Source organism: Capsicum annuum, chromosome 1 (assembly GCF_002878395.1).
Source record: "Capsicum annuum cultivar UCD-10X-F1 chromosome 1, UCD10Xv1.1, whole genome shotgun sequence".
In the NCBI taxonomy this organism is placed as follows: Eukaryota; Viridiplantae; Streptophyta; class Magnoliopsida; order Solanales; family Solanaceae; genus Capsicum; species Capsicum annuum.
Window position 1 is genome coordinate 50,334,066 of NC_061111.1, and position 17,540 is coordinate 50,351,605.

Here is a 17,540-nt window from a genome sequence, read left to right on the forward strand (position 1 = left end):
CGGGTGCGACGTCGAAAGTGGAGAGTCCGCGCAACTCAGCTTAGGATTCATATTCATGGGGAATGCAAAAGGCATTATATCTTTAAGAGATTAGTGTCCAGCTATTGTCGAGGCGGAGATAGAGTAGAATGTTAAGAGTTCAGCATAACCTAAGTTGCATGGACTCGGGTGCGGGTATCCGAGACGGGTGCGGATTCGAGAATTGGATTCGTCAAAATTTAATTTTTAAGATTCGGGGGTGCGAATCCGATTATGGATACGGGTGCGGGGATTCGGCTAAAAAATTAAATATTATAAATATAGTTCTATATTTAAGCAGTCATTTCAATTTACTTTTTCCCATGTGTCAAGGAAATTTTATTCCTAAAAAATTATACTTTTTTCACTTTTAAGGTAATTTTTTTTAGTTACTTTTTAAATTAGGAATAGTATTTTTTTATATGAAAAAAAATAAATTCTTTTTAATTAGGAGTAGTATTTGAAAAGTCAAACACTCACCAGATCTGCATAAATTAGGTTTACCTTTTTAATATAATTTATTTTTTAAAAAATATAATTATTAAAAAATAGGACCACAGCATTCCGGCTACCACCACCAGATCTGAGCATTCTACTCTTTCTTCTCATCAAAATTCCGGCAATGATAACACTTCCGCTGGCGACAACCCTTTCGCCGAAAACAACCCACAATCACAGATCTGAGTTTTCTTTCTTCCCCATCGAAATTCTGCCGGCGAAAAGTCGTCGAATTTCTCCCTTCGCCGGTTTCTCCCTTTCGATAATGGAGACAACTTTCTTCTTGATGTTGGGCAACGTCTCCGGATTCGTTTGACCGAATCCGAGACGAATCCTGCACCGGTGTCGCGTCGAGATGGGTTCAACGGCATAACCGCCGAGTCCGAGCAACATAGGGCATAACCCAGTAATTTTGATCCAAGCCCTACCGTTGCCTTTAAAAACTCATTAAATGTGTACAAGTTATTACTTTAGAATTCAGTAACTCAAAAGGCTTGAATCTAGAACTCATAAACTTCAAATCTCGATTCACCTCCACAAAAATTTGGCTGGATCCTTGACACATGACCTAAATATAAGAGAACACAAGTGACAATTTTCATAAGGGAAGTTACTAGTTCATAGCAATTACCATTTCTTGTGTTAGCTCTAATTAATAAAGTGGAGACCAAGAAAGTGGCCTATGCAAAGTTGGTTGATAGCAAGGATGAAGAGAAGTGGACGAATAAGGAGGAATATAAGGTAGCTAGGAAAGAGGATAAGTCAGCGGTTACGGCTAAAACAAGAGCTTTCAAGAGCTTATATGCGGTATTGGAGGAGAAAGGCGGGGATAAGAAGTAGTATAAGCTTGCTAAGGCTAGGAAGTGGAGGGCACGTGACCTTGATCAAGTGAAGTGCATTAAGGGGAGGATGGCAAAGCATTGGTTGAGTACGCCCTCATTAGGAGGAGGTGGCAATCGTATTTCCATAAACTCTTGAATGAAGAGGGGGTCAAAGGTTTTGAGCTCTCGGAGAGGTGTTGCGACTACGGTTATTGTAGGCATATCAAGATTGAGAAAGTTAAGGGTTTTATTTGCAGGATGTGTAGGGGTAGAGCGACTGGGCAAGACGAGATTTCAGTGGATTTTTGGAGAAGCACTGGCGGGATAGGTATGGAGTGGCTGACCAAGTTGTTTAATGTCATCATTAGGACGACGAAGATGCCGGAAGCTTGAAGATGGAGTACGATGATCCCGTTATACAAAAATAAGAGTGACATTCAAAGTTGCTACAAGCCAACAACTATAGGGGCATTAAGTTGTTGAGTCACACTATGAAGGTTCGCGAAAGGATGGTAGAGTTGAGGCTGAAGAGGATCGTGACTATTTTAGAGAATCAATTTGGATTCATGCTAGGTTGCACGACGACCGAGCTCATTCATCTCGTAAGGAGACTAGTGGAGTAGTATAGGGAGAGGAGAAAAGACATACACATGGTGTTCATCTATCTTGAGAAGGCATACACTAGGTCGATCCAGGATATGTACGATGGGGCGAAGACTAATGTGAGGACAGTGAGACGGTGAGAGGAGATGCGGAGCAATTTCCTGTTTTAATAGGGTTGCATAAGGAATCGACGATTAGTTCGTTTTTATTCGCTTTAGTGATGGATGTTTTGACGCAGCATATCCAAGGGGAGGTGGCTTGGTGTATGTTATTTGGTGATGATATAGTCCTAACTGAAGAGACCTGGTGAGGAGTCAATGATAAGTTGAAGGTTTGGAGACAAACCCTAGAGTCTAAAAGGGTTTTAGTTGAGCAGGACCAAGACGAAATACTTGGAGTGCAAGTTCATTGATCTGTGATCTGTCGCATAAGGCGGATGTGGCAGTGAAGCTAGATACTCAAGTCGTTCAGAAGAGAGATAGTTTCAAGTATCTTTGGTCTACGATTCAGGGGAATAGAGAGATTCATAAGGATGTCACATACCGTGTTGGTGCAGGACGATTGAAATGAAAGCTTGCTTCGGGAGTCTTATACGATAAGAAAGTGTCTTCTAAACTTAAAGGAAAGTTCTTCAGAGTGACAGTTCGACCGGCTATGATGTATGGACAGAGTGTTGGCCAATCAAGACTTCCCACATTCAAAAGTTGAAGGTGGCAGAGATGAGGATGTTGTGATGGATGTGTGGACTAGATTAGGAATAAAAGTATTAGAGAGAAGATTGGAGTGGCTTCGGAGGAATACAAGAAGGGGGAAGTACGGTTGAGATTCTTCAGAGTGACAGTTCAACCGGCTATAATGTATGGACAGAGTGTTGGCCAGTCAAGACCTCCCACATCCAAAAGTTGAAGGTGGCAGAGATGAGGATGTTGCGATGGATGTGTGGACTAGATTAGGAATGAGAGTATTAGAGAGAAGATTGGAGTGGCTTCGGAGGAATACAAGATGCGGGAAGTGCGGTTGAGATGGTTCGAGCATAGGGCTGGGCACATTTGGGTTCAAATTCGAAAAATCGAAAAACCAAACAGAAATTTAATTTTGATTTCGACTTTTTGTTTTTTCAGATCGGTTTCAGGCATAGGACTGGGCACATTTTGGTTCAAATCCGAAAAACCCAACCGAAATTTAATTTTGATTTCGATTTTTTGGATTTTTAGATCGGTTTCAATTTCAGATTTTAAAAAATCGGTTAAACGATTTGGTTTTTGACTTTTCCAAAAAAAAATCCGTTAAACCGAAAAATCGAATAAATATATATATATATTCAGTATAAATATAATATATAATAAGTAATCCAAATCGTCAAACGTCTTACGAGTTACGATTTATGTCCCTAACCCTAAGTGTTCATTTCAACACTGGTTGTTGACTTGTTTCAAGCTTTCGGCGGTCTTGAGGAAACAAGACGAGTGTCGAGTTTCCCGCTGCAAGTATAGATTATGTTTAACTTATAGTTATATTTTTTCATTTCATGCGCATTGAGTTATTTATATTTAGGAATGAATAATAGGTTTGAATAAAATCATTTTTCTAGAAAAATCACCAATTTTAAATGCCCAGTCATGACAAAGAAAGGTTCACTACTTTAATCTTCAAAATCGAAATAAAAATCTGAAATAATCGAACCGAATTTGTAGAAATCGAACTAAACCAAATTTATTTCGATTTAGTCATGGTAGACATTTTCGTCAATCCGAAAATCGAAAAATCGAATATACATACCAAACCGAACAAATCGAATGCCTACCCCTATTCGGGCATGTGATGAGGAAGTGCGTGGATGCCCTAGTGCGAAGGCGCGAGAGATTAGCTATGGATGGCCTCAAACGGGGTAGAGGTAGACTGAAGAAATATTGGAGGGAGGTGATTAGACATTATATGGGACAATTACAGCTTACTGAGGACATGACCCTAGATATGAAGATGTGAAATTAGGGTGGAAGGTTGGTGGGTAGTAGTGTGTCCTTGCTAGTAGGAAGGAGTGCTTTCTTTGTATTTGTGTGTATAGCAGGAATGTTATGTCTGTGTCCTGTAGTCCCTTGTTCATGGTGTTTTGGTAATGTTTGTGATTTTCTGATAGAATGTGTATAGCATTACTTTGTAGGTGTCTTGTTTCTTTTATTATCTATAGGTGTGTTATCTCATCTTATTTTTTGTTTCTATCTTTTCTATTATTGTTATTTGTCTTGAGCCGGGGGTCTATCGGAAAAAGCCTTACTTCGCTATCTTCGCTATCTGAAGTAGTGGTATGGACTGCGTACACTTTACCCTCCTCAAACCCCACTTTGTGGGATACACTAGGTATGTTGCTGTCGTCTTAGCTCTAATCAGCAGAAAGAACTCTGCAAACATTTTATTGGAACAAGGATCTTTGCTCAGATCTTTCAAATTCATCCTAGTTTTGAAGTTCATATCAGAAGAAAGAATTTTTTTTTTAATGGTATAATTGACGGAGAATATTGGAAGTTTGTTGTTCAGAGAAAATACTAAAGTAGATGCCTAGATCAGAAAAAATACAACACTATACAAAACCATACGCATAGTACATTCACGGTGCAACTTCAACATACCTTTGGAGGTTTAAATGGATAATCAGAAGGAAAGGTTATATCAAGAAAATAAATGCCACCCTCATAAGGTGTTCCTGCAAGAAACATACTTCAGTTAGAGAAGTACCAGGGACTCTTCAGTAACTTGAAGCAATAAACTCATCCATCTAATAATAGGAAAATCAAGCAGAAGAATACAACAACAGCAAGCAACAAACTCAGTGTAATCCCACAGGTGGAGCCAGGAGAGGGAAGAGAGTACGCAGACCTTACCCCTGCCTCATGGAGGTAGTGCAGACGGATACAACCAAATTTAAGATACCAAGGGCCCAAAACGGTGATCTAGAGCATGGTATTTGAAACTGTCACATAAATCAGTTTGAAGTACTTATAACGGCATTCAGTTTGTGAAAAACAAACTCAGAAAAAGAAAACCAGAAAATCAGCATGGCCACATCAGCATGGAGGATACAGTAATTACTTCCATCAAAGGTTAACATTCTGTTTTTCCTATTATTTAAAGATTCAAGATCAGTGACAGTAAGATTTCGTCAGCATAAGAAAAACATGGTATGGTGCAAAATCAACCTACATGTTTTACATTATGGGCTAGATTTCCACATATAAAGTGAATGTATGACCTTTCATATTCCTGCCAAGAAGCATACAGGATTTAAGTCTCACCAAATCGATTAACAAAAAGTATTTCCACGTGCTTGGCCCCAAAAAGTCAAGCCACACAATTTGGAGTTTTTCCTTTTGTTTTGGATAACTCTCAAGACACAATTAAGTAAATAAAACGTTTTTTACTTTCAAGATGAAGTCGTCCCACATGCTACACGGAATTGGTCAAATATACCTCTTATGTCAATTCAAGAAACGCCAAGTGGACCAAGGTAATGGTAAGGTCTGTACACACTACCCTCCACAGACCTCACTTGTGGGATTTTATTGGGTATGTTGTTGTTGTTAGGTGGACCGAGGAAGTATAGTACATTAGTAGAAATTTAAAAAAGAAACTGTGAAAGTTCAATTTGAGTTTGGGCACTAACTACACAAGCCAAAAGACAACTTTATGATCGGAAACCAGCATTTCACATAAAATACACCTTCAACCACTGTTTCAACATTTCTCTTCAAGTTCAAAAGTACAGAATTTGCAAGTTTGCAGATACTGGTATACTCCCTCTATCCTAATTAATGTAGCATGTTTTCCTTTTCGGTTTGTCCCAAAAGAAATGCCAACTTCTATATTTATAAGCAATTTAATTTTAAAATTCCCATCTTACCTCCACACAAATATCTAAGATTATTACAAGTTTCAAAAGTTCCTTTTCTCATAATCTTCATCCCAATTCGGCAGTGTCATATATTGGGACAGACAGAGGGAGTAGTATTTATGCCCAAAGGGAACTAAGTTGTTTGTCCTTTGATTTTTTTGTGTTCCTTTATCTCCAAAAGTTTTATACAAAACAATATACATTAGATTGATTTTTTGAAAAGTTTTAAAAATGAATTTTTCAAATTTAACTAATTTTCAAGAGAAAAATTTCTTTCATGCACAAAATTTTAACTTTTTTAAAGTTAAAATTCATATCAAGACACAACTTCAATTTTCAAATACCTTTTCCAACTCAACTTTAAATACTACTCCCCCATCCCAATTTATGTGACACTGTTTCCTTTTTAGTCAATTCAAAAGAAATGACATTTTTTTTTTATATTTAGTGACAATTTAACTTCTCATTTTATCTTCATTAATCCTTAAATGAGATAATTTATCGTCATACAAATATTTATGACTTGTTTTAGACCACAGGTATCAAAAATCTTTCTTAAACTCCATGCTCAGTAAAGCATTTTCCCATTAATTGGGACGGAGGGAGTACCTTTTTTCCAAATATCATATTTTTTATGTAAATAGACGGGGAGGCAGCGGGGCACGGAGGACCACCGGCGCCAGCAGGCTAGCAACCGAGCTTCGAACTTTCCAACATGACAGACGGTTTCACGACCATGTAGGCGGCACGCTATACGAAATCAAAGCTTCTGTCGACACCACAAACACAGTGTCCAACCTTTTCCAACATGACAGGCGATTCACATCCATATAGGCAACAAGCCAGACGAAATCCAAGCTTTTAATCGACACAACACCATAGTTTTCCTACGACGGAGCTACGCATCCATAAGGACGGTTTGCTTTAGCAACAAAGACTTCACAACCCTGAACAGGATGGCATGACTTTGAAATTGAGCTACACATCCGGACGGTTTGCCTTGGTAACAAAAACTTCGCAACCCTCAACGGGATGGCATGACTTTGCAAGTCTTAGAACACGTGAAATCTTTTGTCTCCTTAGTACAAGACTGTTAAATATATGACATAAACGGGTCTTACGGTTGCTTTCCCTGGCTTGTTGCCCTCAAGCGTCCGCGGAAGAAAAAGGTGTACTAAGGCAGACCTTAGATCTGCGTGTTCTTTCTAAGATAACGAATCAATTCGAAAATTTATGACATGGACTAAGCCAATTTCGTTTCATATACATGGAAAGGACTCAGACGTCTACGTCGCGTGGACGAAGCCGACTTCATTTCATATTCATGGAAAGTACCTTCGGAGTTCCATGTTGCAGTCGCAACAAGTACCTCGCCAAAGTATTTCCTTACCCTACGCTCTGACCTAAAGGACCGAAGCACCCATCCCTTTGGAAGAGAGAAAACAAGAGCAAGAGAGTTCAGCCAACAAACATCTTTATTGAAAATATGAAAAGATTACAAGAGGGAAGGATTTCGTCCAAGTAGACAGTAAATCTCTAAGTGGAGAAATTGATACTCTTTACCTAAAGGCCTATGCTTCCTTTTATAAGAGAAGGAAGCTTACTAGATAAGCTAAACCTACGAATAAACATTAAATAAACTATTACAATCCTATCCTATTAGCTATTTTCTGCCTCTTCGGAGGTAGTGGTGTGGACTGCGTACATTTTACCCTCCCCAGACCCCACAATGTGGGAATCTACTGGGTTTTTTGTTGTTGTTGCTATCCTATCAGCTAAGGATAGACATTATCAGTTATGACCGGATAAGTCTTATCCTTTTGTAAGGAATAAGCTTTATCTATTATGACTAGGTAAACCTTATCTTTATTCACACCGAGCCCTACTAACATGTGACGGGCCAAATAAAAACAAAACTCACTAATGTTGTTGGCATATGACATCATGGCAAGTAGGTGAGTCAACAGCTTGCAGGTAGGTGCATTAGCAGCTTCATAGGCATCTTGAAAGCATGTGGATAAGCTCCTTGTCTTTGAAGTAGATGAGTCAGCAACTTCAGGACAAACCCATTTGAAAGGGTAACCCACTGAAAAGAGGGTTTCCTTGGAGATGAGGGTAACCCACTGGAAAGGGTAACCCACTAGCGAGGGTAACCCATCTAACAGGATTTTCTTGGAAAGGAGGGTAACCCGCTGGAGAGGGTAACTTCTTGCACATGTCATCTGACGTCATCTTTCAGGCAGTGTTGGATGGGGCCGGTGGCGATGAACTTGCGTATCCTTCTTCTATCCACCAGTCGATGTCGTGCTTGATGAGTGGTCGCATGAGTCTGATGGTTGGCGTTGTTTCCTCCTTCTCTTTCATCGAACAGTGTTTGGAAGAGAATTCCTCCGGCTTTGACAGGAAGGCCTCCAAGATGTTCTCCTTTCCCTTGATTTGCTTTACTCAAAATTTGTAGGGAGAAAACCATTGAGACCACCGGAGAATCTGCAGATTTGGGATGACCTTTGGATTCAGCTGGACAATTTTGGGAAAAGCCCGCATATCCATTTTGATTTGAAATTCAGTGTGAATATGGAAGAAGTTAAACTTCTTGATTCCATTCTTCACAGCAAGAATTTCCTTGAAGGTGGAATGATAGTGTTGTTCTGCCTCTTTGAACTTTCCACTTGCATGTTCGCATACTTTTCGCTGGCCTTCTTTTTCTTCCAGGAGAAATGCACTCCAATAGTCGTTGCTAGCATCATTCTGCAATATCATTTGTCCGTCTGACGGGATATGGAGTGTCTTGACATCGCTGGAGATTCCTTTGATTTTCCAGACCGCATCATCCTGCTCTTTTCCCCAAGCTGGAGCATTTTTCTTTAGCATCTTCATGAGCGGGGAGATATAGGTAGAGACATCAAGGTTGACGTCTAACATAATTAATCACACCAAGAAATTGCTGGAGCTACTTAACTGAAAAGTTAGTATCAGAAAACTTAAGCAGCTATTAGCAGATGTGTGGTCCCTTCTTGCAAGTTGTTGACTCACCTGCTTGCACATGCTATCACATGCCAACAACATTAGTGTGTTTCATTTTTATTTGGCCCCGTCACACGTTAGTAGGGCCCGGTGTGAATAAAGATATGGCTTATCTAGTCATAACAGATAAAGCTTATCCCTTACAAAAGGATAAGACTTATCCAGTCATAACGGATAATGTCTATCCCTTAGTTGATAGGATAGGATTGTAATATTTTATTTCATGTTTATCCATAGGTTTAGCATATCTAGTAAGCTTCCTTCTCCTATTAAAGGAAACCTAGGCCTTTAGGTAAAGGGCATCAATTTCTCCACTTAGAGATTTACTCTATACTTGGACAAAATCCTCCCCTCTTGTAAGCTTTTCATATTTTCAATAAAGATGTATGTTGACTAAACTCTCTTGCTCTTGTTTTCTCTCTTCCAAAGGGATGGGTACTTCGGTCCTTTAGGTTGGAGCGGTGGGGTAAGGAAATACTTCGGCGAGGTACTTGTTGCGACTACAACATGGAACTACGAAGGTACTTTCCATGAATATGAAAACAAAGTCGGCTTTGTCCACGCGACGTAGACGTCTGAGTCCTTTCCATGTATATGAAACGAAATTGGCTTAGTCCATGCCATAGCTTTCCGAATTGATTCATTATCTTAGAAAGAACATGCAGATTTGAGGTCTGCCTTAATACACCTTTTTACTCCGCAGATGCTTGAGGACAACAGAACAGGGAGAGCCGCCGTAAGACCCGTTTATGTCATATATGGAACAGTCTTGTACTAAGGAGACAAAGGATTCCCTGTGTTCTAAGACCAAGAAAGTCATGTCATCCCGTTGAGGGTTGCGAAGTCTTTGTTACCAAGGCAAACCATCCAGATGTGTAGCTCAATTTCAAAGTCATGTCATCCCGTTCAGGGTTGTGAAGTCTTTGTTGCTAAAGCAAACAGTCCTTCTGGATGCGTAGCTCAGTCGTAGGAAAGTTGTGGTGTGTCGATTAAAAGCTTTGATTTCGTATGGCTTGCCGCCCATATAGACGTGAATCGCCTATCATGTTGGAAAGGTTAGACTCTGCGTCTGTGGTGTTGACAGAAGCTTTGATATCGTATGCCGTGCCGCCTACATGGTCGTGAAACCGCCTGTCATGTTGGAAAGTTCGAAGCTCTGTTGCTAGCCGCCTGGTTGTTGCCGCCGGTGGTCCTCCGTGCCCCGCTACCTCCCCGTCTCATTGGTATCATATAAAGAACGCAACTTTATGCTTCAACTCAACAACTAGTATTCATACCTACTCTCCATCCCGAGGACAATCTCTCAAATACATATGTTGATTTTGTTGACCCGTTTAGAAAAAGAAGGGGAAAAAAGGTTCAACATTTTATAATAAAAGAATGAAAAACAAAAACAAATGATTGTAAAAAACACCCCTTAATTATTTATTCTTCGCAAATTTCACACTACAACTATCATTTGTGCATTTTTCTACGTGAACTATCACCATCTATGTATCAAAACATACCTCAATTATCAGTTGTTCTCTTTTCCTACCTGTACTATGGTAGAGATAGAGCCTAGGTAGGGTCAAGGGGTTCGACAAAAAGTTACACAATTTATATATGGTTAAATTACAGTTTATGCATATATAGTAAATGTTGAACCCTTTGAACTTCTTTGTGAATTTACTTTTTTATATTTTAAATGCCCTTAATGAAAATCTTGACTCTATCACTTAACGTTGGTACTAGTTCTGATAGGAAAAAGGAATGGTTCATAGTTACGTTGGTAATAGCTCTATTAGGAAAAAGTAACAGTTGATAATTGAGATGTGTTTTAGATAGAAAAGGAAAACAAACAATAATTGAGGTGTGAAACTAGGAGAAAAAAAACAGTTTAAGGTGTATTTTCGAAGATCAACTCAAAAAAAAATTGAAAGATAAAATCTTTCAAAGAGAAATATACCAGGAGGACCGAAGAGTAGCAACCCCATGATAAAGAATGACACAATTTTACATTTAGTAATGATAAGGAATGACATATTTCTATACTTAATAACAATTTAACTTTAAAATATCCATTTTACCCATAATTATAGCCACACAAACATGTAACTATTTTAAACACAAGTTTCAAAAAGGTTCATTTCTTTCTTAAACTCCGTATCACGTCAAACTAACTCATATAAATTGAGACGAAAGGAGTATATACATGATCATAGTTCAGATACGAAAAGGAAACAACTGGCAGTTAAGGTTAGAAACTCATAAAAAAGGTGAAAAATTTTACCCTTAAAAGTTAGAATGTCACATTTCTATATTTAGTAATAACTTAACTTTAAAATTATATTCTACCCTTAATGAAATAATCTTATAGTCACACACACATGTAATTATTTGATACCATAAGATTCAAAAGTGTTTCTTTCTTTCTTAAACTACTTAAAACTCCGTAACAAGTAAAAGGAGTAGATTCATGCTCATACTTTAGGTACGAAAAGTGAGCAACTCATAGTTAAGGTTAGAAACTGGCAAAAAAAGTGGAAATATTACCAGGACGACCGAAGAGAGTAGCAACCAATGACAAAAGAATGACACATTTCTATATTTAGTACAACACCCCCCCCCCCCCTCAAAAAGAACAACCTATTTTGACTTGGCACGGAGTTTAAGAAAACAAAAAAAGACTTTTGAATCTTGTGGTATTAAATTAAAGTTATGTCAAATCTACCAAAATATTTTTAATCTTGTGGTCTTAAACATGCCATGACGAAGAAAATTGGAATTAAAAAGTTATCAAAAAAGTAAAGAATCATTCATTTTGAAACAGATTAAAAAAAAAAAATAGATGTCCTTTTTGAACCAGAGTGAGTAACAATTTAACTTTAAAATATCTATTATACCCCCCTCTGTAGTTACACAAACATGTAACTTATTTTAATCACCACAAGTTTCAAAAGTATTTAGTTATTTCTTAAACTATGATACCTGATCATAGTTCAAGTACGAAAAGGGAAAATTGATAGCTATTAAGGTTAGAAACTTGTGAAAAAAGATGGAAATATTACCAGGAGGACCGAAGAGAGTATATTTAGTAACAATTTAACTTTAAACTTGTGTAAGAAAAAGGTGAAATATTACCGGGAGGACCAAAGAGAATAGCAACCCAATGATAAAAAAATGATGCATTTCTATGTTTAGTTGCAACAATTTAAGTTTAAAATATCTATTTTACTCCTCTATAGTCGCACAAACATGTATCTTATTTTAATCACCATAAATTTTAAAAGTATTTCTTTCTTCCTTAAACTCTATAGTCACACAAACATGTAACTTATTTTAATCACCACAAGTTTTAGAAGTTTTTCTTTCTTTCTTAAGCTCTGATACATGATCATAATTCAGGTACGAAAAGTGAACAACTGACATTAAAGGTTATAAACTTATGAAAAAAGATGGAAATATTACCGGAAGGACAGAAGAGAGTAGCAACCCAGTGATAAAAGAATGATATATTTCTATATTTAGTTGTAATAATTTAACTTTAAAATATCTATTTTTACCCCACTATAGTCACATAAACCTGTACAACAACAGCATATCTAGTTAACCGCAAGGGTTGGTGTGGTGGTTCAGCACCTCACCCCTTAAGCAAGAGGTTGGGGGTTCGATCCCCACCTCTGGTGAATGGAGAAAACTCTGTGACAGTTCTCTACCGCTTAATGCGCTAAGAGTGGAACGGAGGATTTGTTTCACGGCTGCCGTCTGTGGGATACCTTGGGAAACCAAAAAAAAAAAAAAACATATCTAGTTTATTCCCACACATTGTGGGGCCTTGAAATAAAGTGTACGCAGTCCATACCACTACCTTCTACCTTCGAAGAAGCAAAGAGGCTATTAAAGCCCAAGTCACACAAGCATAAAATAAGTTGCAAGTCACACAAACATGTAACTTATTTTAAACACAAGTTTCAAAAATATTTCTTTCATTCTTTCTTAGACTCCGAGACATGATCATAGTTCAGGTACGAAAAGTGAACAACTGACACTAAAAAGATAAAAATATTACCGGGAGGACCGAATATAGTAGCAACCCAATGATAAAGATTATCGCCTTTAGGTCCCGCTGCACAATCTGGCGGTGCTTCCATGCTTAACTCTGTCATCTCTTTCTGTATTCTCTTACCTGATGATGATACCGACGTCGTCGACGGCCATGTTCTTCCTCCTCCTCTTCCTCTACCTCCGCTGCCGCTGCCGCCGCCGCCGCCGCTTGTTCCTATTCCGGCCGACGGTGCTCCGCCGTACATTTCCTTTTTTTTCCAGTTTATCAAAGTGCAAAGGCTTTTATTCCTGCTGCTCTATGCTATTCGATAAGACCCCGTTCTTTTTTTCTTTCATAACTATGTTACTTCATTTATCCCAAATTTTTTAATTTAATTTCTCATTTTAAATAACTATTTTACAAATTAAAAAGAGATAGTTTTTTTTATATTTTATCCTTACATTAATTATTTTTCTTCAAATTAAAATATAAATATGTATTATATAATAAACTAGTATATTATTAATTATTTTTCTTAATCAATATGTTAAGTCAATTTAGAACAAATAAAATAAGATAAATTTTTTTCATATTTTATCCTTTACATTAATTATTTTTTCTTCAAATTAAAATATAAACATATACTATGATAAACTAGCATGTTATTAATTAATTTTCTTAATTAATATGTTAAGTTAATTTGAGACAAATAAAATAGGACGGAGGAAATATTTTCTCCTGAAGGAGAAAGCAAATTGGTTCAAACTTTAAAAATAATTTTCCGTGTAAATAACACTTTAATTCATCATATTTATCCAAAATTTTATTAGTAGAAGATAATTATAAAAATTTCAACTAATTATGTATGGAATGTATCGAAAAGCTGATATATTTATAAAATATAATGAAAGTTAATTATGTATATTTATAAAGAAAAAATGTGTCTTTGTTGAATGTATTATATATTCTGACAAATTTAAAATCGAAAAAATGTATTGTTATGCCTTGTTTTTGTCGAGGTTAAACAAAACATGACTTATTGGACTCTAAAAGAATTAAAATTTGTACAGAGTCGCCATCTAATTTTTAAAAGAAAATAAGGAAACCTTTTTATTTATTAACACGTATGATTGATGTATTTAGTCTGCGAAAAAACAATTGAGATTCTACGTAAGGGTTCAAGTTATCCGGAAGAAAAAGGGTTAGGCACCCTTCAGGATCCATAAATGTGGTACCCAGCTAGACTAAACTTATCAATGAGGGAGGAGGTATATATATTTAAAATAATGTAAAAGTGTATGTGTATTAAATATGAAATAATTCTTTCAAAAAAATACAAATGTAAAACTATGTAAAAATATATGTATATTAAATATACAAATAAAATCTATTGTTATAAAAACATGTAAAAGATATGTATAACAATGTATAAATTACATGTGAAAAAAAAAAGTATTTTGTGACATATGAAAAGAAATGTATTTTGATGTGCCATGAAAAGGAAAAGTATTTACAAATAATATTTTTACTTGATTAACGTTACAGAGAAAAGTAAAGATTTATTTGAGAAGAAAAAACTACATAATATGTGAATTACTTGATTAACTTAATTCTTTTTTCTAAATATTAAAGGCCTAAGTTTTGCCTAAACGCGTATTATGTAGATAAAGAATACTCCCGCCCAACACCCCAAAAGGTAAAGTTTTCACTATATTTGATATGTAAGAAAATAATATAAATAAAAGATTCTTCTTCTGAATGTCATTTTCCGACAAACAATCTCGAAACCCCTGTACAAACATGTTAGTAACAAAGTAAAATAAACTAGAAACTATGTGTGCATATATACATAAAAATAGAAATGTTTTATCAAAGTGTGGGCTCGGATTAAATTTTAGATACGCCATGGCTATGAAGTGGTTGCTCGATTAATTGGTCATCCTAAATCCCCTTGCCAAGATACGAATCACAAAACCTTTTGTGTTGCAATGAAATTGTAAAGATTTCATCATCGCTCGAATTTATTTATTTTTGTTACGTATTTGTATACGTAATATCCGTCTTTTATTTACGGAGGCCTCGAAAATCGACGAAAATTTCTTCATCGGCCCAGTATTTAGTTTAATATAAAATAGTAACATTTTGAAAATAAAGTCCGTCATTAGTAATGGAGTAACCTCAAGTATCTGACGGAGAGATAATTTCATCGGTCGTGTGTCTATTTATATAAAATAAATAATTTAAAAAGTAAAGATCTGTCTTTTGTATTGGGGTGACCTCAAATATTCAGACGGAGAGATAATTTCATTGGCCAAAGTATTTATTTTGAGTATATGTATGTATTTTTGAGAAAAAGAAATAGATGAACAAATTTTGTGTTTAAGAAAGGGGAGAAAAAGGTGAAAAATATGTGTGAATTTTTTGAGAGAGAGGAAGAATAAAAATGTGTGTGTGAAAATGTCTTTCCATCACTCCTATTTATAATGAAATTGGGCACCTCTTATTGTCCAGTGGATAATGAGATGTACCCTTTTTATATAATAGCACATCCTTTGATCCTTAGGATATTAACCAAAGAATTTTCATCTTTTGTCCAATGGATAAAATTATTATCCAAAGAATGGTGTCATTGAGCTGTCATTGTCAGATGTGACAAGACATTATGTGTAGTCATTATCGGATATGACAAGACATCATTGTGTAGTCATTGTCGGATGTGACAAGACATTATTGTGTGGTCATTGTCGAATGCGATAAGACATTGAATTATTATACTGTGTAAAAATAATTGATCCGATTTAACATTTGCGGACCGTAAAAATATACAAAATGCAGATATTGATTTGTAATTGTAAAAAATGTAAAGAATGTTGGAAATATTAAAAAATATAATTTAATATGAAAAATATTATAAAAATGTGATGTCATGTCGTGTATGTGTGCAGATAATTGTAAAATATTAAAAATAATAATGAATTGATAGAAATTCTATTATAAGGAGGATTATTAATAAATTATGAAAAGTAAAAATACGACAACATATTGATAAAAATCCTAAAGTAAGGATGATTATCAATAATTTATCAACTATTATAAAAAAGATGAAAAAATTATATTTTGTGTCCGTTAATGATCAAGAAGCATGAAGACGTTAATTTTAGAAAGAGAGCTAATTATATAAGTTTACAAGGAAAAAATATATCTTCATTGGATGTTTCTGTATCTCGACAAACTCAAAATTAAAAAAATGTATCAGGAAGCAAATTATGTATCTCGACAGATCCAAAATCAATTTTTCATTAATTGTATAAAATGTTAAAAAAATTTATAATCAACCTCTAAATTATTAGGATTTATATTATTTGCCTTAAAATTTTATGATTTTCCTTAAAATTTTATGATTCGGCCTTTCTTGATCTTTTCTTCCACTATCTTTGTTTTTTTTTTTTTTTTTAAAAGAAGAAAATTGTTAAAGCTTTAGGAACACAGTTAATTGGAGACAGATGCAAATTCAAAAGTTAAATTTGATAATTCAAATTTTAGATTTATTGCATTAAATTTATTATATTTAAAAAATTATGAATTCATATTTACTCGTTATGATAGTTCTAATAAACGTTTACATAAAATTTTCTACCCCATGTCAATACAATTAAATCAAAAAAGGTTCAAAACCATTCGTATCAGAAATAATTTTAAAATATTCTTCTTTTATTTATTAATTAAATTTACCCCTCTTTCAATTTATTAAATAAAAAATATCCTTAAATTTTTTAAAAATAATTTAAATCTATTCTTTCTACCTATCAATTAAAGATATTTGAAAGTAACTCAAACATCACGATTATTAAAATAAAAAGATGTAAAAAATATATTTGTAAGCTTTCATTTTTCTTTTAACTTTTTTTTTTACTTTTAGCTTTCTTTACGAAAGGATAATGATCTTTGTAAAAATGAAAAAGAATAAGTATCAACTATGAAAATGGTGGACCCATTTGTCAAGTTCTATCCTTTTAGAATCTCAACATTCAGAGAACAACCTCATCCAAACATATCTTCATCTTCAAAAATAAAGATTAAAAAGAAATGAAAAAAAAAATCCACAACTTTGCCAATAGATGTTATCTTAGTTAAGTAATTTCTTCTCGTAAGTCCAATTTTTAATAAAAGATTATTTCTTCGTACACATTTGAGATTTGATGAAAAGTAAATTCTTCTCAAAATTGAAAAAAAACAACCATAACTTGACAAATAGATATTATCTTAGTTAAGTAGTTTTTTCTCGTAAGTTTTATGGTCAATAAAAGATTATTTCTAAGTACACTTCTAAGATTTGATGAAAAGTAGTTTCTTCTCGTATGTCTACATTTTAGTAGAAAGTAATTTCTTGTCATCCGTTTAAACAATGGTGAAAAGTAATTCTCGTATGTCTAAATTTTACTCCATAGAAAGTGATTTCATGTCATTCGTTTGAATAATGATGAAAAGTAATTCCTTGTACATTTAATCTTTGAAAGAAAATAATTTCTCCACATCTATATACTTTGTTGAAAAGTAATTTCTTCTTATATGACTAAGCTTTACTAAGAAGTAATTTCTTCTCGTTTATCTTAACATTAATGAAACGTAATTTCTTCTCGTATGTCTACGTTCGAGCATTGAT

General features: G+C 35.0%; 1 protein-coding gene across 1 annotated transcript in view; it reads right to left on the reverse strand.

The window, feature by feature from the left end:
• Positions 1-13,273, reverse strand: part of LOC107873729 (constitutive photomorphogenesis protein 10) — a 17,819-nt gene extending 4,546 nt beyond the window's left edge. Inside the window, exons 1-2 of the mRNA XM_016720680.2 lie at positions 12,902-13,273; positions 4,568-4,641 (exon numbers count right to left, since the gene is read on the reverse strand). Coding sequence (XP_016576166.1) covers positions 4,568-4,641; positions 12,902-13,142 — 315 coding nt within the window. The 5' untranslated portion in view covers positions 13,143-13,273. The remainder of the gene's footprint in view (positions 1-4,567; positions 4,642-12,901) is intronic.
• Positions 13,274-17,540: the final 4,267 nt, after the last annotated feature.